Source organism: Microcebus murinus, chromosome 18 (assembly GCF_040939455.1).
Source record: "Microcebus murinus isolate Inina chromosome 18, M.murinus_Inina_mat1.0, whole genome shotgun sequence".
Taxonomy (NCBI): Eukaryota; Metazoa; Chordata; class Mammalia; order Primates; family Cheirogaleidae; genus Microcebus; species Microcebus murinus.
In genome coordinates this window covers 10,774,937-10,797,325 of record NC_134121.1, presented here as the reverse complement: position 1 = coordinate 10,797,325, position 22,389 = coordinate 10,774,937, and the positions used below count along the sequence as shown (strand labels likewise).

The window sequence follows — 22,389 nt, the reverse complement described above, 5'->3', positions numbered from 1 at the left end:
CAAGCCCGGCTGTCTGAGCCACCGTCCCCGACCCGAGCATTGGGCTGTGCAAGGAAGGATGTGAGCACCGTCACCTGTCGCAGCAAAGAGCGAGCCTCACCTGGTGGTAACCCGCATAGTCCAAGCTGCCTGGGAGTGGGAACCCGGGGGCCAGGGACAGCTCTCCCTCTAACATCTCCGGTTTGACGAATTCCTCCAGATAGGTTCTGCAGAGTCTCCTGTCCCAGTCGTCTGTGATATGGCCTCCGTACATGATCTCGCCAAACAGGTAGCGCAAGTCATCGTAGGGGACCTGAGGGGCGGGGAAGGACAGGAAAGGCGACCTCCACACAGGCGTGGGGCGGCCCGACACTTGGGGGGCGCATGAGCTGCCAGATGGGACATTTCCCCAGATCAGGAGCGACGTCTTGCTGGTCTTCATTCTCCCTCGCATAGATGACGTGATGTCACATTAACTGTGACAATCTGCGGGGTCAGACTCTACCTAGAAGCCCTTTAAATGGGTGAAGGTCAAAGGGGAGAAAAGTGTGGACCAGGACACTTCTCTAATTTTCTGTCATTAATTCTAGGATTAATTAACTGTCTCCTAGGAAAGTCTGGAGTGAACAGCGCTCAAGTTCACTGGGGTGAAACTTTGGGAGGGAAGCCACTCGGGGAAGGCCAGCAAGTGAAGGGACGGTGTGTGTGGGGCGGGCTTCCCGGGCCCCACGGGCTGGAGGCAGAAGGATCTCTCGGGACATCTGGGCCCATTCATTTCCCCACCAGGAAGAGGTGGTGGCCCTGCCGAGGCCATGCTTGGCCCATGACCTAAAATGACCTTGATGGTGTGAAATTCCCTCAATTTGAAGAGCATCCGTTTTTTTTTTTTTGTTTTTTTTTTTTTTTTTGAGACAGAGTCTCACTCTGTTGCCCGGGCTAGAGTGCTACAGCATCAGCCTAGCTCACAGCAACCTCACACTCTTGGGTTGAAGCGATCCTCCTGCCTCAGCCTCCCAAGTAGCTGGGACTACAGGCATGCGCCACCATGCTTGGCTAATTTTTTCTATATATTTTTAGTCGGCCAATTAATTTTTTTCTAGTTTTAGTAGAGATGGGGTCTTGCTCTTGCTCAGGCTGGTTTCGAACTCCTGACCTCAAGCAATCCTCCCGCCTCGGCCTCCCAGAGTGCTAGGATTACAGGCGTGAGCCACTACACCCGGCAGAGCATCCGTTGCTGATGTAAGTTTTCTTTGCAATGGAGACGTCAGACAGAGAAGAAAGGAGATGGGGTTTCTTCTTCTTCAGCTTTGGCAAGACCCCACCCGTGTGAGGAGCTGCGTGCCCCGAGAGGAGGCCTGCACTGCTGACTAGTGAAATTGGGGACTGACATCAGGTGAGCGCGGGGTCTCTTCCCGCTGGTCGGCGGCCCACCTGACACACTGCGGGTGCGCAGGGGTGGTCTGGGGGCCCTGGGACAAACTGCGAGGGGAGGGGCCGACTCACACGTGACAGGGGTCACTGCTTGGTTTCCCGAGCCTCCTCGGCTCTGGCCTCATTGTTGTACCAATCTCAATCTCAGCCTCGGGCTGGTCCTGGGGTTGGCCCTTCCTCACCCCTCCCGTGCAGAGTGCGACTCTTCCCTGGTTCACGCTCCCTCCCTGTGGTCACACCAGGTCCTCCTTCTGAGAGGTGACCCTCCTGACCTCCTCCCGGCTGGTCCCTGCATGTCCGTTCCCTTTACCTTCGCGTTGGCCTCTAGGAAGTTGTAGAGAACGTTCACGGAGATGGTGAGGTCCCCGGTGTTGAAGGGGTAGGAGCGATTCCAGCCCTGGGGCCCAAACTTGCGTCTCTCGGCCACCACCGCGTGGAAGTAGCACAGAGCGAAGAGGATGCTCTTGAACTCCGTCTCCCGGGAGCAGGTCTCCAGGGTGTCCTGCAAGGAAAGCATGGCTTCCGTGTCCCCTACACGGGGCAGCCGAGCACAGGGTGACGGCTGGGGTTCACGCTGGAGAATGTCACTGTGTACCCTGGTCAGGGTTTGAGCTGCCTCGAGACCACAGCTCACCCCGGGGCCAGGCTTGGGCTCAGGGCTTGAGGGGAGCTTGCAGAGCTTTAGAATTTGGGTTCAGGTTATAATGGGGTTTGGTTTATGGCTCAAGTTTAGGCAGGCAGATGTGCTAATTAGGTTTCCTAGCGCAGCGAATAGAGAAGGAGGCCACGGGAATGTCATGTGTGTCATACTACTTTCACCGAGCACCGGGAGGTGGGGGGTGACTCCCGCAGCATCATCTCTAAGATCTTCCCTTCCTGCAAGGCTTTCCTCACCCCTCGTGGAAACTTCAGGGTGTGATTACTGCCTATCTGCAGGGGAGCTGCCGCAGTGAGGGGGATGGGAGCTGGAGTCACAGGGATCCCAGGTGTGCTGTGCGCTGCCCCATCCCGGCTGCACCTGCAAACCTGGGCAGGGGCGACCAGACCGAGCTGAGGCAACGAGGGTCCCCAGGGGTACTGGCTGCAGAGCACGATGCCAGGGAGAAGATGTGGTGCATGGGGAAGAGGAGAAGAGGGGACAGGGGGAAGAGGAGAAGAGGGGACAGAGGGAAGGAAAGAGGATCAGGGGACGGCTCAGAGGCAGGCGACGGGGCTGTACTTGGCGGGTGTTCGGGGGACGGTGACGATGGCGGGGAGATGGACAGCCTGCATTTTGAAGGGATGATGGGAAAGGAACCCCTGGACTCTTTGGAATGAAACATAATTTCCTTTGAGTGAGATTTTCTCTATTCGGGATCAGGCAAGATGTTGAGGCTGGAGCCCCAGAGAGGCGGTCTCGAAGCTCACGGATTGCACTGCGTCCAGTCCTGGCATTTCTTCTGGGACTTGCTCTCAGGCTTGCTCTCAGGAGTGCGAGCGCCAGAGGAAATAGGACAGACGGAGCTTCTGGGCATCTGACTTTTCCATGGAGAACCCACGACAGAGAGAGACTGTGGGGAACCTACAATGCTTTTGTCGCCACAGAGGCATGGCTGTGAAAGGTCAGAGGTGGTGCAGAGGCCAAGGCCATTGCCTTGTGCGAGCAAGAATCTCAGAACTGCGTTCTGCACGGAGCTGTGCTCTGCAGACATGCGGGATGCTTTGTCTCTTGCTTCTTACACATTTGGAAAAATCAGAGTCCTGCTGAAAAATGCCTTTACGCACAAAGACAAGAAATCATATGTTAAGATGCCAAAACCGGCTGACAGTGGCACACTCAAACACAAGCCGGAATAAAATGATCATCCCCGAACAGCACAGCGTTCAGGGAAGCAGGGATTAGAAAGAGCCCCGTTCTGCAATTTGTCCTTTAAGTGGCTGCGATGGGCTCTGAAGGAGCAGGGTGAGCGTGGGTGTTCTGCAGGCTGCCGTGCCAGGGCGCGTGTGCAGGAGAACGGGGCGGTTAAAACCCTCACGGACAGCGAATATACGCGTAAGTCCATCACTCTTTCTTAGAACAAGGTGCTGAGCGTGGCCGTGAATGGTGGAAGAACCAACCGTGGCAGGGACGGAATAACCAGGAAAGGCCGTCAGCTCTGGGATATGTTTGCCAGGTACCCCATGGCCAAGATCGGACATCAGACTTGCAAGGACATAAGCCCAGGAACAACGGCCCAGGAGGACGCTGAGAAGACGAAGCCAGGTGTGGCTATGCATGATCATCATCCTACTGGGGCTCCGTGCCAACTATCAGGAGACACAGCATGTGTGGCACCTGCTCCTTTCCTCTGACTCTACCCAAGACCACCCAGGCAAAAGCTGAGGATGGTGTAGCCCCTGAGCCTTTAACAGAGCCGACTCACTGCATCCTAATGCCTTTTTTTCCACTTTTAATTTTAAAAAATGGCGGTAAAATAACATAAAACTTATGATCTTCACCATTTTTAAGTGTACAGTTCAGTGGCATTATGTGCACTCACATTATTGTGCGACCCAGTGTCTTTTAAAGGCAGAAGTGTCTGCGTGAAGCCAGCTATAGCTTCCTGCAAAGAAGGCTGTAGATTTAAAATTTAAGAATGTATGTCTTCCCCACCTGGAATATGAAACGCAGAAAACATAAAAGTGTCGGCCTGTGGTAAGAGTACCTAAGAATTTAGTCAAGGCGGATTGGAGGAGGCCTAGAAAGAAGGAAGAAAAGGAGATGGCCTTGGACAAGAGCCTGCCCCACCTTCCACTCCACAATGGGTAAGTATTTTTTAGCAGAAACTTCAAGCTAAAATATCCTGAGTCTCCTGGTAACGTTCACCCATTCTCTGTTCCAGATGACACGGGGGTTTTGGAGTTGGGTTGGGAAGGGGCATGGAAAAGGTGATTGCATGTGTTTTGCTTCTCAAATCCTTGTAGAAGCTTCCCTCTCCAAGCTGGGCTGCATGCGTCCTACCCTTCATCTAAGTTTAAACCAGGCCCCAAAGGTTTTTGCTGGGCTAGCTGGCACAGCTTCCTGTTGGATGGCTGGTTTCAAGTTACGTAGGTGACCCACCTGGGACTTGTGAGTGTTCGCACCAGCTCTGTGATACCAGAGAGAGACCCATTGGTGCTATTAAAAGATGACTGTAGACAGGAAAATCTCCCCAACCACTTCTAGAACCTGCCCCTTGGATTCCACCAAGGCGCGATGTGGTGGATGGATTTTAAAGTGATCCCCTGGGCCCCCACCCTCCTGATATTCATGCCTTTGTGTACTCCCTTCCCCAGGAAGGTGGAACGCCCAAGGGAGAAGCCACAAGAAATGGGACCTTCCTGAGAAGATGGAAGAGGCCTGAGTTGCAGAGCTGGCTGGTGCAACCTCATAGATGTCGTCAGCCACCATGGGCACGGACTTGGCCGTAAATAAACACTCCACAATACGAGTCAGAACTCCCAGTAGTGGAAATTTCAAGGAACATAGTTGCCTGCATCTGAACCCTATGCTTTGATATTCTGGGTCTCCCTGGAGCGTAGGGTTCTCAAACTTGCCTGTGCATTAAACTCACCTGTGGGGCTTGTTAAAACACAGATTTCTAGGTGCCACCCCAGAGTTTCAGATTCAGCAGGTCTCAGGTGGTGCCTGAGAACTTGCATTTCTAACATGTTCCGAGGAGATGCAGGTCCTGCTGGTCTTCGGGTCACACTCGTACAGTCTAACCCGCAGTTATATCCCAAGTCCAATTCCCAACTGTCTCACACCTGGATTATTTGAACCCTTGGTACTCAAGATTCATGCAGATGTCAAGTGATGTCATCCCTCTGCACCTGAAGATAGCATGCTTAGCTGATCAGCACGGGACTCAGGTTTTCAGTAACGTGGCCTTCTCTATCTTGGAATATTAGTTAACAGTAGACTCGGGAGAAAGTTCTCCCATTCTTCTTGTCAAAGAAAGGCCCTAAGCGTGAGCCCCCCCCCCCCGACACACACAGGTGTACCTGGCAGTGGAGAGTGGGGTTGTCCTGAGTGGGCACCGGCTGGAGGTCATTCGCAGAGGGAATGTATTTCTCCCTGCTGGCATCACCCCGTAGCCCAGTGGAACCCCAGTGCCCGCTGAGTTGCACCCCTCCCACCCAGCCTCCCACCCAGCCTCCCACCCAGCCTCCCACCCCATTCGTGTCTGCTCTTTTGCAAGAGGGGCTCTCTTCTCCCCCTCCCCCTCAGGACAGTACCTGAGTGAAGTTGTCCAGGGCCTTGTGCAGGTTGGCGTGCATGCCCGTGGGGGGCTCGTTGGTGATCTTAATGGAGTTCTCCAGGATGCCCTGCGGGATGATGTGGCCCTCGGGGCAGGGTGCCGGCTCTGCACTGATGAAGACCCTGAACTCTGGGTGGCTGTTCTCACTGTGCTCCTCCAGCTTCTTCTCCAGGGTGCTGAGCCACTTGGCCACCAGGTGGATATTCTGGTGGGAAGGGAAGACCCCCACGTAGGCATCTGCTTAGCGCTATTAGCAGTAACCAGTTATCAGGAAGGCAGCTAGAGGGGGAGCGTGGTCCTCGCATCAAATAATTTTTAAAAAATTGTGATAAAGTAGGCATTCCATAAAATTTACTATCTCAACCCCTTTTGATCATACAGTTCAATAGCATCACATGCACTCAGGCTATTGTGCAACCCAATGCTTTTTAATGGCAGAAATGTCTTAAATCACATCACAGAGTCTTGCAATCAAACTCTATCCCTTGATATACGAAGATTTTCCAGCTAGTGCTCTTGATTGTGCATGAGAATTACTTGATGGGCTTTTTAAAAATGCAGATTCCTTTGTCCCGCAAGCCCAGAATTTCAGATTTGGCAGGTTCTAGGGTGAGGCCTGAGAATTTGCATTTCTAACAAATCCCCACAATTTAAGAATCTAACACGTGGTTAAACCCCAAGTCCAATTCCCTACTACCTGACACTTAGATTGTTTGTACTCTTGATAGTTAAAACCGGGGCCCACGGACCAGCATTGCTGGCATTACCTAGGAGCTAGTTAGAAATGCAGAATCTTAGATCCTACCCAGACTTACCGAATCAGCACATTTTAACGAGATCCTTGGGCAGTAATTCGTATGCACGTTAAAATTTGAAAGGCACTGATTTAAATTCCTTCTAGCTAGCTTTCCTGAGTTGTCTCTCCTCCTCCCCAAACCATTCTGCTAATTGTTGCCAAACTTATCTTCCTAAAACACACTGAGTCGATGCTGTTCAAAGACGACAAAACCTCTCTTCTCCAATCCCAAATTTCTCTGTCTGGTCTTCGAGCCTTTCTCCTTCCCCCAAATCTGATTCTTATCCGTCTGTCTGTCTACATATCGAACCCTACATTTATTTCTCAGCATTAATTTGCAGAATGCACCTTTCACTTTAGTGAGGATAGTCACTTGGATTCATTGCAATGTGTTTCATTATAGTGGATAGATAAAAGCTCCTTGGTAAATATTTGAGGAAGTAAGCATGCAGAGCCTTAAATACACAGATCAGCACTGAGCACAGTACTTGGACCACAGTAATTTGGTCTCTGAGTGCTGTTTTCTCTTCTGTAAAAAGAGAAGTAATAATAACGTCTGCCATACTCATTTCACAGAGTTGCTGCAAATAACCAAAGGTAGTGGATTTGAAAGGGCTTTGTATGTTGCAGAATGCAATGTATGATCAGTAGTTGTTGAGATGGAAATTTGCTAAATTAAGGAATTCACTTACAATCACTGTATTGGAGCAGAGAGTTTAGTAGGCTACCTAGAGATACAGGGTTCCTGTTAGCTGGCTTGGGCAGCAACCCACAAATGAATGATTTGGCTGCTTTGTCAAAAGCTCTAACTTCTGCCACCAGGCGGGGCAGGGCTGGGAGAAAGAACCCCTGTTGTTTGAGGATGGAACCTGGGGTGGATTCAGAGATCCCTGAGTCTGCCTCCCTGGGTTTATGGGCTGGGATATGGCAGGGCCTGGGAAACCCACCCAACAGCTACTGCAGACAGGAAGGGGAAAGAGTAGCTTTGCTCTCTCGCCCAGGTCCTGAGAAGGCAGCTTGGACAAGAGACAATCCCTAGCTAGTCTGGGCTAGGGTCCTCAAGCAGTATTTCCCAAAAGTATGCCATGGGATGTTAATAGATGTTAGGTGCATAAAGAAGGTCTGTGTTCATGGTGATCTAGCATCTCTTGTATTTTCCTGGATAGAGCTGGAACCCATTCTACTAAGTGAAGTATCTCAAGAATGGAAAAACCAGCACCACATGTACTCACCAGCAAATTGGTACTAACAGATCAACACCTAAGTGGACATATAGGAGTAACATTTATTGGGTGTCGGGAGGGTGGAAGGGGGAAGGAGGGGAGGGGTGTATACAACCACAACGAGTAAGATGTGCAACATTTGGGGAATGGACATGCTTGAAGATCTTACTTGAGGGGGGAGGGGGGCATGGGCAATATATGTAACCTTAACACATGTACCCCTATAATATGCTAAAATTAAAAAAAAGTAAAATAAAATCAGAAAAAAAAGAAGGTCTGTGTTCAACAAAATTTGGGAGGTACCAGATTGAGCAAGATTTCTATATGATTAACCTATGACTATATTGAAAATCTTCTTCTTTTTTTTTTTAAGATATGGGTCTATCACCCATATCACTTGCTCTAGCACCCAGGCTGGAGTGCAGTGGCTCGATCATAGATAATTGCAACCTCCAACTCCTGGGCTCAAGTGATCCTCCTGCCCCAGTTTGCTGAGTAGCTGGGACCACAGGTGTGAGCCGCTGTGCCCAGCTGAAAATCTTCCTGAAAGGGATTTGTGTGCAGGGTTTTCCAAAGTTTGAAAGAAGTACTTGTTAACGGCTTTTCCTTTTTTCCAGTGAATCTCTCGGGTTTAGAGGCTGGGAAATACTGTTCTGTGAGATTCCAGTCCAGTCTGGTTCAGTACACCAGGGAATTCTTAGAACCAGGGCAGCTAGGATTCCTAAGAGAGATATTACAAACCAGCAGGGGCCTTTTGTTTCTGTTAGCATTTTACAGTTTGGACAGATTATATCTATTCAACACTCAAATGCTTCCTTGGGTGTGGGGAGAGGCAGGCACCCAGGTTGCTTGGTACAATTTCCCTTGAAAATGCCCAAACATCAGGGATCAAAGAGGGATTTCTGAATTCAGTATTTGAGAGCTCTCAGCAGCCGCAACTGCACAAGATTTGGGTGCTCTGGGCAGCCGGCAGGTGCTGGGGGGATGGGCTCGTTGGAGGCAGTGCCACGGTCTCAGGTTGAGCAGCCAGACTCCCCAAGGCGCTAGTGCCCAGAAGGGGGTCTCTTGGCAAGTCAGCCTGTGCTGATCCGAGTTGGGAGGATGCAGGGACCCCAGCTGTCATCATCTTTTCTCCCAAGATTCCTGCTGCTTCTGGAAAAGGAGTCCCAGGGAGTGGCAGATCCCTCAGTCGCTAGACTCTGAATAAATAACAGAACAATTAAGGAGGAAGCCCCAAGATGTGGTGCCATGAGTGAATCGGGAGACTGGGGCATCTTGGTAATGGAAATCAGGATGGGATGGGAGTGACTGGCTTTTTCATTTATTGTTTCTTTCTTTAATTTCTTCATTGATTCTTTCACCCAATAGGCTTTTGTTCCGGTGTTTGCTATGCTCAAGGCGGTGGGCTGGGTGGTCAAAGGTAAACAGGGAGCATCTCTCTTCCTAAGGAAATTTAGTGAAGAATGCAGTCCCATAACAATCCTGTCAACACAGCCCTGGAGCTGTAATAGAGGTGACTGTAGAATATTCTGCCCCGGCATCCACACGTGTTGTACGAAAAAGGATTAAGAGGACAGGCCATGATAGAAGAGAGGTGGCCTTTTCCCTGGTGACCGTCTGATGAAATTACTAGTAGCAGGGGCTCCAGATTTCCAAACACCAGTGTGAACTCCCAACGAAGAGGCTAAGGCTGTTTGCCTGCACATTCTAGTCACATGTGTAACGAAGGGCATATGACACGTAGCACAATATAAAGGGACAACAGAGGAAGTGTCCACAAAATTCACAGGAAAGAATCTGGCTGCCATGGCCTTTGATTAAATGCCAACCTGCTGCACGTGCACAGGATGGGAATCTGCTCTCTTTTGTGGGTAGAGCTGTGTAGACTGGAGACAGTGGCAGAGCAGGTGAGCAGGGAGGAGAAGAGTGACTAGAGGTGGCGCAGGGAAGACAGCGTGTGCGTGGGGAGAACCGGAAGGAGAGGAGATTAGGGCGTGAAGGGGACAGGGGTGTGGAAGGACAGGTGAAGGCGGGAGTGGACTGAGAAGCCCAGAGACTGTGGGATGAAGCCCAGCAGGTACGGGGCGAGAAAGACCAGATCAGGGCAGGGGGCCATACCTGCAGAATAACCCAGTGACCCTTCTTGGCAGCCAGGTCCAGCGCAGCCTCCGCCACTACCTCCTGGCCTTGCCCCAGAGACACGTTGTGAAAGTTCCGATTGTTGAAGGTATAGCCAAGTTTCTTTCCTAAAAGGAGAGTGCAGTTGTTATTTTTTCTTGAGTCCGATGAGCAGTGTTCATAAGGAAATGCGTACCCTCCTATCACCCCGTCACACACAGGCATGCCTGCACCCATCTCCCAGTCCTCACAGATGTCGGTTCTTCCAGCTGTTAGCTCCCAGATGAAAAGGAAACACTTGTTCAGACCAAAATCGCTTCACTCCTCCCTCCTCACTTAATCTCCAAGAAGGGACGGGGGTGCTGATGTTCTGATCAGCTCTCCTCTGAGGACCGGGCATTGGCCCGCTATCCTAGAGAGCGCTGACGGGAAAGGGTCACAGAGTAGCAAGCTGGTGGCTGTGGTCCCTTCTGGCTTGCTTTGTCCTCTGAGTGGACACTGGGTCTTCCCTGGGGCTTTACTGGAAGGTGCAGTCGGTGCGGGCAGCGTCCAGGTAGTTCCTGCCTCATGTGCTTTCCTCCCCAGGAACCTCCTCCGCTCTCATCCGCACACAGAGGGAAGTGCGATCTCATCATTTTGCAAGAGTTGGAGAGAAGAGAGGAAAGATACAAGACAGGAAGCGGCTTGGTTGCTTGGGTGGAGTTTGAGGTTGCTGTGAGCTAAGCTGATGCCACCGCACACTAGCCCGGGGAACAGAATGAGACTCTGTCGAAAGAGAGAGAGAGAGAGAGAGAGAAAGAGAGAAAGAGAGAAAGAGAGAAAGAGAGAAAGAGAGAAAGAGAGAAAGAAAGAAAGGCAGTGGGGTGGAGGCACGGAAGCCATAGCACAAAACTGAAATGAAATCCCGAGAGATTAGCTGGCCAGACGGCCTTGCTCAGGACCCTGCAAGATGCATTGAGAGTCTCAAGGCTGCAGATGGCAGGACTCTGCCAGGTGACCTCAGCACCTCGAGGCTCTCATGGGATGCAGTCATCGTTGGCTGGGTGTTCAGGCAGTGAGAATCCCTGGCCATGCCTCCAGCCCAGTTAATGCAGACTGATCCCAGCGGGCTCTGCAGCACTGGGCTTTGCTCCCGACGATCCCACCTGTCCGCGGTTTTCAAACTGATCTTTATTAAGCGCCTCCTTCCCTGTATCCTTCCCTCTATCCTTCCCTGTATCTGTTGGACGGATCCTCATAACAGTTGCTGTTGTTGCAAATGGAGCAAGGGGACGAGCACACAACACAAACATCACAGCCCCACCGTCCAAGCAAGGGCGAAGCCCACAAACCACTCTCCAAGCCCAAGGAAAACAACACAAAGAAACGCCCTTCATGTACAGGACCAATTCTGCTTAGGCATTAGCTACCAACTCAATCCCATAAAGTTTGGAGAAATCATATAATATTCTTTAGATAAAAAGGATCATAAAAATGTATATATAACATCATGAAGATATTCTCAAGCAATTTTTCCAGGTAGGTGAAGTAGATAAGAAAAAAGAGGAGAAATTAAAACAGAAAAACAGAATAAAAGTCTGTACTTTAAATAAATTAGTTTCAGAGGAACAAAAACCGAAGAATGAACTTTGATTCATGCACAGAACAGTTTTGAAAAAAAAAAAAAAACTGTTAGTATTGGGTATGTCTTTTAAATATTAAAAAATACATATAGACTCTTGTTCAAATGTATAGGACAAAGCAAGATGATGACTTTTTATAGTGAGAAATAGTTATAATAGATTCAACTGAGATGAACCCAAGAAACACCTTTATTAAACTCCATAAATCCTAGCTGGCAATAAATTTGATGTCAGCTTTGGAACTGGGGAGATAACCAACTTATTCCAGAGAATATACCAGGATAAGAGGCGCTGGGATTATTAGAGGGCTTCTGTGACATTTCCCCTCACAAAGGAGCCTGTCATTTTCTTTATTAGCAAGAGAAGGATACAGGGAAGGAGGCGCTTAATAAAGATTAGTTTGAAAACCGCGGACTGGTGGGATCGTCGGGAGCAAAGCCCAGCGCTGCAGAGCCCGCTGGGATCAGTCTGCATTAACTGGGCTGGAGGCATGGCCAGGGGGCCAGGAAGAAACAAACGATTCTGGAAACGTGGAGAAGAAGAAAAATGGGTAGGATTCTTGCTGTCTGAACACCCAGCCAAAGATGACTGCATCCCATGAGAGCCTCAAGGTGCTGAGGTCACCTGGCAGAGTCCTGCCATCTGCAGCCTTGAGACTCTCAATGCATCTTGCCGGGCCTTAGCAAGGCCGTCTGGCCAGCTAATCTCTCGGGATTTCATTTCAGTTTTGTGCTGTGGCTTCCGTGCCTCCACCCCACTGCCTTTCTTTTCTTTTCTCTTTTCTTTTCTTTTCTTTTCTTTTCTTTTCTTTTCTTTTCTTTTCTTTTCTTTTCTTTTCTTTTCTTTTCTTTTCTTTTCTTTTCTTTTCTTTTCTTTTCTTTTCTTTTCTTTTCTTTTCTTTTCTTTTCTTTTCTTGAAACAGAGTCTCACTCTGTTGCCCAGGCTAGTGTGCGGTGGCATCGGCTTAGCTCACAGCAACCTCAAACTCCTGGGCTCAAGCAATCCTCCTGCCTCAGCCTCTTGAGTACCTGAGACTACAGGCATGCGCCACCATGCCCGGCTAATTTTTTCTATATGTATTTTTAGTTTGCTAATTAGTTTCTTTCTATTTATAGTAGAGACAATGTCTCGCTCTTGCTCAGGTTGGTTTTGAACTCCTGACCTTGAGCAATTCGCCCGCCTCTGCCTCCCAGAATGCTAGGATTACAGGCGTGAGCCACCACGCCCGGCCCCCACTGCTTTTCTGACCTTGCTTCCAACTCTCCACATGGGGGTGTCACCTGGAACTGTGCCCCACTATAAACCTCTCCTGACATTTTCATGGTGAGCTTCATCAGCCTCCAGTCTCCTGCAGGACTCTGCAACTCCTGTGGTCCTCTCTCTAGCTCCATACACCTGCGGTGCTTGGAGGAAGGGGGGCATTTCTCTAGTGTTCCCTTGCTACCTGCAGGTTCTTTCTTCCCCACCCTCATATAAATACCCTTCCTCACTGAGGCACTTGCCACCTGGCTATATTATCTACGAACTTTTATGCTCTCTGCCTTCTACCAACTTCTCAGTGAGACTCACTTTTATTAGGGACTTTGGAGCTTGGTTCCTGCTTCATCATTGTCCTGGTAAGCTTTAATGTCAGTATGGATGACTCAGATGACAGCCAGCCTCATGCTTCCTCATCCTCCTCATCTTCAAACAGCCTAACGCCCATCCATTTCCGCTGCCCACTCCCGATGGCTGCACCCAGGGCTTGTCATGTCTGAGATCTGTCCTGTGTCTGGAACATTATTCTCTCCTGTCCGCTCGCGACTGTCACTTCCCACTTCCCAAATTATTCCCTGTCTCACTCCCTCCCCACCTAAGATTCTGCTCCAGTGAAATGCCTAGTCCTTGGGCTCCTCCATTTTCCCCAATCTTCACCTTTAACCCCCCTTTTGTTTTAATGTGACCCAATAATCCTTAATTTGCAGCATGATCTTACAAAATCCTCAACTCCATTGCCCCCTGCCACTTCTGCACTAGCCAACTCTTGTAAAACCTCAGCTCCGAGTCCAAGCATTAATAAAAGAGAAAATGAATACATTTTGGTAAATTCTCAACTCGAGTGCTATTTGTTACTCTTCCAGTGCGTCCCAGAAGTCAGCTACAGTACCCTACACCTGTGGCCTTAAGACTCCTAATGGACTCCACCCTCTGACTCCCCGGTTTCCTGAGGAAACACGCTTCCCTCTGGTAGAAATTCCCGCAGTTTACTGCCATCCTCCCCCCCCCACCCCGTATCTGCACATCCCACTGCCCCCCTCACTGTCCTCCCTTCTGCTCTCCCTCTACCTGCTCTCTAAGTCCCATCTCTTTTTGAAACTTCAACATGTTTGTGTCTGTTCATTCTGCTGCCCCCTGGCACATGAACCAATGAATGTCTGTCATCACAAAAAGCAATATTGCATTAATCTTGAAGCCACTCACTGAACACTATACTTGCCCCAGCCAAACCAGCTTTTAATTGCCTCTTAAGGAAAAGAGAATGGGGCCAGGAGCGATGAAAAACAGACGTAAAGCAAAAGAATGCAGAGTCTGGCTGCAAAGACACTAAACTGAAAACTGCTTCTTGGTAGCTGGCCTCCCGGCATCTAAGGGACCTCGTGGTTCTGAACAGACCACTGGAAAGGGGAAGGGAGGCAGCAGAAGGCAAAGGTGGAACATACAGTTTCTTTCTGATCACCAGGTGGAAATAACAGAATTCATGTTGGCAAAGCCAGGTAATTGGACAAGAAGGGTGAAGAGCAAGCGAGATCATGCTGCAGATAAGTGGGAGGAAGACTAGAGAAGAAGCCTGAGTAAGGGCAGGAAGGCGAGGGCCAAAGAGGAAGCTACGCTCTGGAAGGATGTGACAAAAAGATGTGAAGGAAGGGACACACTGGGCTGCCTCCAAGCACAGAGGAACTGTCATTGTCACCGTGACGCCGTGCGGTGCTGCTGTGCTGTGCAAGGCGACTGCAATGCTGGCTTTTCAAAGCCCTTTCACGTCTGAAATGTCTCTGTCATCCCCACAGTAACCCAAGGAGGCAGGTATCATGGGCGATTGAAAACAAGGAAGAAGGAGATGAAGCAAAAGTCAAAACAAATGTGCACATAAGGAGGAGTGGCTCATTTGGGAAGAAGGTGATGAGCAAAGAGAGAAGGGGGTACAACTACAGCACTGTTACGGGGTCCATCAGAGGAGGCAGGAAGGAAAGCAGTGAGGGTGGATGGTGGTAGGTTTCACGTTATAACAGAGGCCAAGAAAAATGGAAAAAAATTCCCCTCCACTTCCAGTTCCTCCTCCTCCTCCTCCTCAATCGTAATTGCCAAAGAAGGAAAATCCTGGAGGAGACTGGGCTGCAAGAAAACGCCAGAAAAGTATAGATTCCTAATCAAGGGAATTATTAATTATTAATTGACCAATAGACGAGCTTCAGGGGCTTAGGGAACTCCCACGGTAATATACAGCATCTTGTTTGGTGTGGGTACATGCATTTTTTAGGGGGTGGAGTGAGGAAAAGGGAACAAATCCTCAGTCTGACTCTCAGGGTTCTAAAGCCCTACCCAATATTAAGAACTGCCACGTTGAAACAAAGGAACAGAGAACATGCATCAAATACCCAAAGATGGGAAAGGATTCCAAGCTTTTTAAGCGTCCAGATGGAGGAAAACAGTGAATTGTCTGAGAAACAGACTGCACAAGCAATGAGACAGTACGCTGAGGCCAGGGACATAGGGGCGAGTGTTTAGCTTAGCCTTGTGGATTCCAAACGTGAGACTAGGAGCCCATCAGCTAAGCTGATTGGATTCAAGATGTGGGAACTATGGATGTCACTGCAATATATGTTCTAAATGGGTGAATTAGAAAATAAATCAAAGCATCAGGGAGGCAGGGAGGGAGGGAGAGAGAGAGAGAGAAAGAGACACAGGTGCCTAAGTAATCTCTAGTTGATGAACAGCAATATTGCTTCTGGTAAGGAAATATCCGTTAAGATTCAGCCAAGGACAGGCTCGAGATAATGTATTCAGAGACAAATGACCAATATAGATCAAGGAGGGGTTAGTTTGCCTGAGATGACAGGAAGCTTCAAATGACATGATGGAATAGTTGGAGGTCAATTGGCTAAGAACAGTAGGAAATTGCTCATAAACAGAGTATATAAAAGCTTCCAAAAGGGAAAATACTGAATGAAAATGAAGAAACTAGATTTGTCAATATGAAAGGAGCAAGGCCTCCAGGGGACAAGGGAAGGAACACAGAACTCTATACAGTGTGAAAGTCAGGACTGACTTGGCCATGGCAACAGTTCTTATGGCATGCATTCATTCGTTTGTTAATGCACTCAACAAATATTTACTTGAGCACCTTCTCTGTGCAGGTTAGCTGGTAAAAAAATGATGAGCAAGATGACATGGTCCCTGACCTCAAGGATGTTAGTGACAGCAGGCAGGCAAACATAAGTTAAAAATATAAAAGGGTGATTAAATTAGAGTTGTATTAAATGCTCCAGAGCAAATATGCAGGTGCTGTAAGAACGCATCATGGGGCAGCAAATGGTCTTACAAGGAGGAGGCTGGGAGTGACTGAGACCTGCAGGATGAGTAGGCAATAGATGGTTGAAAAGATTTCAGACAAAAGGAAGCATGTGCAAAGATTCCCCAGGTCAGGAAGGCTCGGCGTGACTGGGGGTCTGAAAGGGCTGCGTGGGTGGAGTAGAGTGAGCACGAGGGGAGGTAAGATCCTGCAGGACAGCAAGGCCAGGCTGTGCAGGCCACATGGATCATGTTAACAACGGACTTTACTTTTAGAACAGTGGGAGGCTACTGGAAAGTTTGTTTATTTATTTATTTTGAGACAGGGTCCTGCTTCGTCACCTGGGCTTGGTGAACAGTGACGGCATTTACTAAAAATAATAGAGCAAAATTTCTGGAGCTAAAGAGAGGTGTGGCTTCCATTTGTAATGGCATGCCGAGTGCTGAGCCAATGAATGAAAAGGACTCGCACCTATACACAGCTCATGAAATTTCAGGACACAGGTGATCCTAAGGTTTCCAGGACACCAACAAAGAAACAAGGGAAGAATATCATTCTATTGTCATATGATCTCTCATGAGCAAAACTGGCTTCTAAAAGACAACGGAGCCACTTATCCAAAGTCCTGAGTAAAAGTCATTTTGGACCTTGCAAAAGTATCAGCGTATACGGGCAAAATGGAAGACACCCAACCCTTGGATTCAGAAATTGTACTTCTCATGATTTTCTGATGATTTATACCAGAATAATAAAGATGAAAATTGAAAGTGAAAGACATAGGATATAAAGTCAGTAGCACTAATCCAGAAGATCAAGAAAATAAGTCCCAGGATAATAGCTTCTGAGAAGGCTAAGATACAACTTATCTATGTTAGAATAGGATGCCAGTGGGCGCTAGGAAGAGTATCTTCAAGAAGAATAAAATGGATTCTTTCAATATAGAGAATGAATAAGTTAGTGATAATGGTAAGTGGGGCTTTTACTTCTTCTCCCAAGAAAAATAAAAGACAATTTGCAACTCTAGGAAAAACTGAAAGCTTTCAAAACATTATCATCTTGACCCATAATTAAGACATAAATGTTATGAATGATAGTAATTTGCTGTACTCTTTTCTTTTAAAGAACTTGGATGTACACAACCTCAACAGGGCCAAAAGCAGATATTTCTAGAATTATAACAGTAATTCAATGTGTCTTCTGTTGGTATTCTTGTTTTAGTGTATTGACATAACTTGGGCTTGGAGGGATTCAAAAATAAAAATATTAAATCATAAAAAACTATTATCCATGAAGCAAACTAAAATTTGACATGATTTTGAACCTCTGTGGTAAGAAAATTCTTTTTTCTGAGACACTTAGAGATTATGACATTGGATCAAAATGAAGGAAATGTAATCCTAGACATTACTTACCTTTGCAGTGGATAACATATATTCATTAGGATATAAGTGCTATTTGTTGATTTTCAAGTTTAAAAACTAATCCATGGACTGGGCATGCATAAAATTAATAATGGTAACAGAATAGAATGACTATGTATTCATTCTTGACTATGTAAAAATAAAGCATAGCTGCCACAAGTTGGGAAAGGGAAGCCTTGGCTTACATGAAGGAAAATCAAAAGGAATTATCTGAAATTCACAGAATAAAAAAATAAATTTTATTGATAGTATTTAGTTATGATATATCCAATAGAGGAAGTAAACATTTCAATATAGGTTTCAAAATTTGGAAAGTATTTGCTAACAAATTATATAACTTAGGTGAAATGGACAAAGTCCTAGAAAGAAACAAATTACTGTAACTGACTGAAAGAGAAACAGAAAATTTGAATAGACATAACCAGTAAAGAGATTGAACTAGTAATTTAAAAACTTCCTACTCAGAAAAACTCAGCCTATGAGCTGGGCATGGTGGTAATCCCAGCTACTCAGGAGGCCCAGCCTAAAAGAACACTTCAGCCCAGGAGTTTGAGACCAGCCTGAGCAACATAGTAAGATCTGTCTTTATTTAAAAAAAACAGAAAGAAATAAAATAAAAGAAAAGCCCAGATGGCTTTATCACTGAATTCTACCAAACATTCATGAGAATTAATACTAATCCTTCACAAAATCTTCCAAAAGAAAAAGAATTGGAAAGAATACTTTCCAACTCATTCTGATGCATAGAGATTAGTGGTATTATTCTAATACCAAAAACAGACAAAGACATCACAAAGAAAGAAAACAACAGGTCAATATCCCTTGTGAATATGCATATATGCAAATATTCTCAATGAAATACTAGCATATTTAATCCAGTAATATTTAAAAAGAATTATATAGTAGGACCAATTGGGACCCCAAGAATGCAAAATTGATTTAGCTTCTAAAACTCAACTAATGTCATACACTGTATAATAGACTTAAGAAAAAAACCGTATCATCACCACAATAGAAGCAGAAAAAGCATTCACAAAATCCAACATCTTTTTATAATTAAAAAGAAGAAAAACTCAACAAAGTAGAAATAGAAGGCAACTTTCTCAATCTGGTAAGGGACATCTACAAAAAATCCACAGCTAATATCATATTTAATGATGAAGACTGAACTTTTCCTGTAAGATCAGGAATAAGACAAGGATGTCCAAATTTGCCACTTCTATTTAACATTGTATTAGAAATTTTAGCCAGGGCAATTAGGCAAGACAAAAGAAATAAAAAGGTATCCATATTGGAAAGGAAGAAGTAAAACTACTTCTATTTGCAGATAACATAGTCTTGTATGTAGAAAATCCTCAGGAATTCACCAAAAGACTGTTTGAACTAAAAAACAAATTAGTAAACAAATTCAGCAAGCTTGCAACTTTGCAGGCTAAAAGATCAATACACAAAAATTCACTAGCAATGAAACCGAAACTAAGGAAATAATTCCATTTACAACAAAATCTAAAAGAAAAAACTTAGGAATCAATTCTACCAAACATTCATGAGAATTAATACTAATCCTTCACAAAATCTTCCAAAAGAAAAAGAATTGGAAATAACAAGATTTGTACACTAAAAACTATTAACCATTGTTAAAAATTAAAGAAAACTAATAAATGGAATGATAGTCCATGTTCATGGATCAGATTTAATATCACTCAGATGGAAATACTCCCTAAAGTGATCTATATATTCAGTGTAACACTTATTGAAATCCGAGCTGCATTTATTTCATTTGTTTGCAAAAAATGACAAGCTAATCCTAAAATTTAAGAGACCCAGAGTAACCAAAACAATCAAGAAAAGAACAAAGTTGTAGGACTCATATTTCCTGATTTTGAAATTTACTATAAAGCTACAGTAATCAAGACTGTTCCTGGCATACAGATACACACAGAGATTAATGGAATAGTATTAATAATCCAGAAATAAGCTCTTACACTGAAGGTCAATTTTTTTTTTTTTGACAAAGGTTTCAAGTCAGTCTAATCAGGAGAGAATAGTCTTTTCAACAAATGGTACAGGGGCAATTGTATATCCACGCCAGCCAAAGGACCCTACACCACACACAAACATTAACCAAAATGGAACACAGACCTAAATGTAATAGCTAAAAATTAAACTCTTAGAAGAAAACAAAGGAGAGTAAAACTTTGTGATCTTGAGTTAGGCATTAGTTTTTTAGATACAATACCAAAGCACAAGTGAGCAAAGGAAAATATAGATAAATTGATTTTTTTTTTTTTTTGAGAAGAAAGAAAGAGGAGTTTGTTAATTTGCTGGCAACTGGGGAGGATGGAGACTCCTATCTAAAAATGCCACTGTCTTAATAATAAGCAGGAATTCAGAGATTTTAAAAGGAGGGTTCTCAGCGTCAGGCTGTATTCTGATCCGTCCCATCTCCAGAAAAGACAATCTTGTGACCTCCACTCACCTAGGAGGGGCCCCAGACCTCCCTGAAAATGTTGAGGTATTTGCAAGATAGATTTTAACAAAAGTAAAAACTTTTGTGCTTCAAAGAATACCACTAAGAAAGTGAACAAGAAATTATGTGTAAATCATATATCTGATAAGGAACTTGTATCTAGAATATATAAAGAGCTCTTATAACTCACAAAGGCAAATAATCCAATTTTAAAAATGAGCAAAGAATTTGACTATAAACATTTCTCCAAAGAAGATACATAAGTGTCCTATAGGCACATAAAAAGATGCTAAACGCAAATCCAAACCACAATGAGCTACCCTGTCCTACTCTCTATGGTGGCTATAATTAAAAGATAGACAATAACAAATAAAGATGTGGAGAAATTGGAACTTGCGTATTGCTGGCAGGAATGCAGAATGGTGCAGCTGTTTTGGAAAACAGTTTGGCAGTTCCTCAGAGAGTTAAACATGAAGTTACCGTATGACCTAGCAATTCTAACCCTAGGTTTATATATACTCAAGAGAATTGAAAACGTATGTTCACACAAAAACTTGCACAGGGATGGGGGTGGCAGCGGCATTCACAGCAGCCAAAAAGATGAAACAGCCCAGGTGTCCATCAACTGAGGAATGGAGAAATGAAATGTGGTATAGCCAACCGATGGAGTATTATGCAGACATAAAAAGGAATACAGTTCTGATACATGCAATGACATAGTTAAACTTTGAAAGCATGATGCTAAATGAAAGAAGCTGTTACAAGAAAGCACATTCTACATGACCGCATTTATATGAGATGTCAAGAATAGTCGAATATTTAGAGAGAGAAATTAAATTGATGGCTGACTAGGGCTGGGCAGGTTTAGGATGCCATGGGGAGTGATTGCTAGTAGCTATACGGTTTCTTTTAGGGAAAACAACATTTCTCTAAAATTAGAATATGGTGATGGTTGCACAGCCTTGTGAATATCCTAAAATAGTTTGAATTGCACACTTTAAATGGGTGGATTGCATGGTTTGTGAATTACATCTCCCTGAAGCTGCTGAAAAATTTGGGAGAAAGAGGGGTGTCTTGGCGAGGAGGAGTGTGTCTCGTTTGTACGGGGTGGGATTTTGATTGATGGAGGTGGCTGAGCGATGACACAGAGGGGCAAATGCCACCGAAAGAAGATTGCTATTCCTTACGTTTCCAGAGAGTAAACAGCTTAGAATTGGCTAATCTGAATAATTCTGGTGGGTTTGGGGGACATAGGAACTATCCCTACTTGCCTGGTACTAGGCACTGGGTTGATATGGGGCAGGGGGACTGCTGGCTTGCTGTGTGAGAGTTAGATAAAGGAATAGTTGGGAGTGTGGCCTCCGGGTGGTCAGCTGGCATGTGGAAGGCATGCTTCCAGGTGAGCCTTTTGCTATCTCTCAGAATCGGCTGGCTTTGGGAGGGGCTGTCTAGCTCAGTCAGTGAAGCCACTAATGCCAAAGCCTCGAGGCTATAGTCGACAGTAATATATTACATAGTTTCAAATAGCTAGAAGGAGGGTATTAGACATTCCCAACACTACAAAGTGATAAGTGTTTGGGTGAGGAATATGCTAATCATCCTGCTCCGATCCGTACACAGCAAGCATAGGCATCACATCATGGCCGTGCACCTGGTGAGGAAGTACAGCTACTGTCTGCCAATTTAAAAAAAAAGAATACAGAAAGTAAGAAAGTACAGTTGACCCTTGAAAAACACTGGTTTTAACTGTGCAGGTCCACTTATACACAGATTTTTTTCTCAATCAAACTCAGATTAAAAAATACAGTAGGGCCGGGCGCTGTGGCTCACGCCTGTAATCCTAGCTCTTGGGAGGCCGAGGCGGGCGGATTGCTCAAGGTCAGGAGTTCGAAACCAGCCTGAGCAAGAGCGAGACCCCGTCTCTATTATAAAATAGAAAGAAATTAATTGGCCAACTGATATATATATAAAAAATTAGCCGGGCATGGTGGCGCATGCCTGTAGTCCCAGCTACTCGGGAGGCTGAGGCAGAAGGATCACTCGAGCCCAGGAGTTTGAGGTTGCTGTGAGCGAGGCTGACGCCACGGCACTCACTCTAGCCTGGGCAACAAAGCGAGACTCTGTCTCAAAAAAAAAAAAAAAAAAATACAGTAGTATTGGAGAGATGCAAAACCCATGTATACAGAGGGCCCACTGTGAGACTTGAATATGTGAAGATTTTGGTATATGCAGGGCTCCTGCAACCAATACTCCATGTATAAGGGGGCACAGCTGTATAATCAATCCGTTTGGCTCTGTGTGCGTGGATGCCAGGCAGAAACATACAGAATCCAAGACCACACAGATAGAACACAGTGGGAGCTAATTCCTTTCTTTTTCATATCAAGAATTGATACCATGTATAAAATCGCTAAGTTCAAACATAGAGATATAAGATTATTGGTATGAAAAAGAGAAGTAATTCTCAAGAGGACTAAATTCAGAAATGGACAAAAGCATAGTGCCTGGGGAGGGGGGCTGA

General features: G+C 45.9%; 1 protein-coding gene across 1 annotated transcript in view; it reads right to left on the bottom strand.

Annotated features, from left to right (window-relative positions):
* DNAH9 (dynein axonemal heavy chain 9) overlaps positions 1 to 22,389 on the bottom strand; it is a 312,997-nt gene that overhangs the window by 28,122 nt on the left and 262,486 nt on the right. Inside the window, exons 62-65 of the mRNA XM_020280809.2 lie at positions 9,807 to 9,934; positions 5,647 to 5,874; positions 1,721 to 1,912; positions 101 to 292 (exon numbers count right to left, since the gene is read on the bottom strand). Of these exons, the coding sequence (XP_020136398.2) occupies positions 101 to 292; positions 1,721 to 1,912; positions 5,647 to 5,874; positions 9,807 to 9,934 (740 nt within the window). The remainder of the gene's footprint in view (positions 1 to 100; positions 293 to 1,720; positions 1,913 to 5,646; positions 5,875 to 9,806; positions 9,935 to 22,389) is intronic.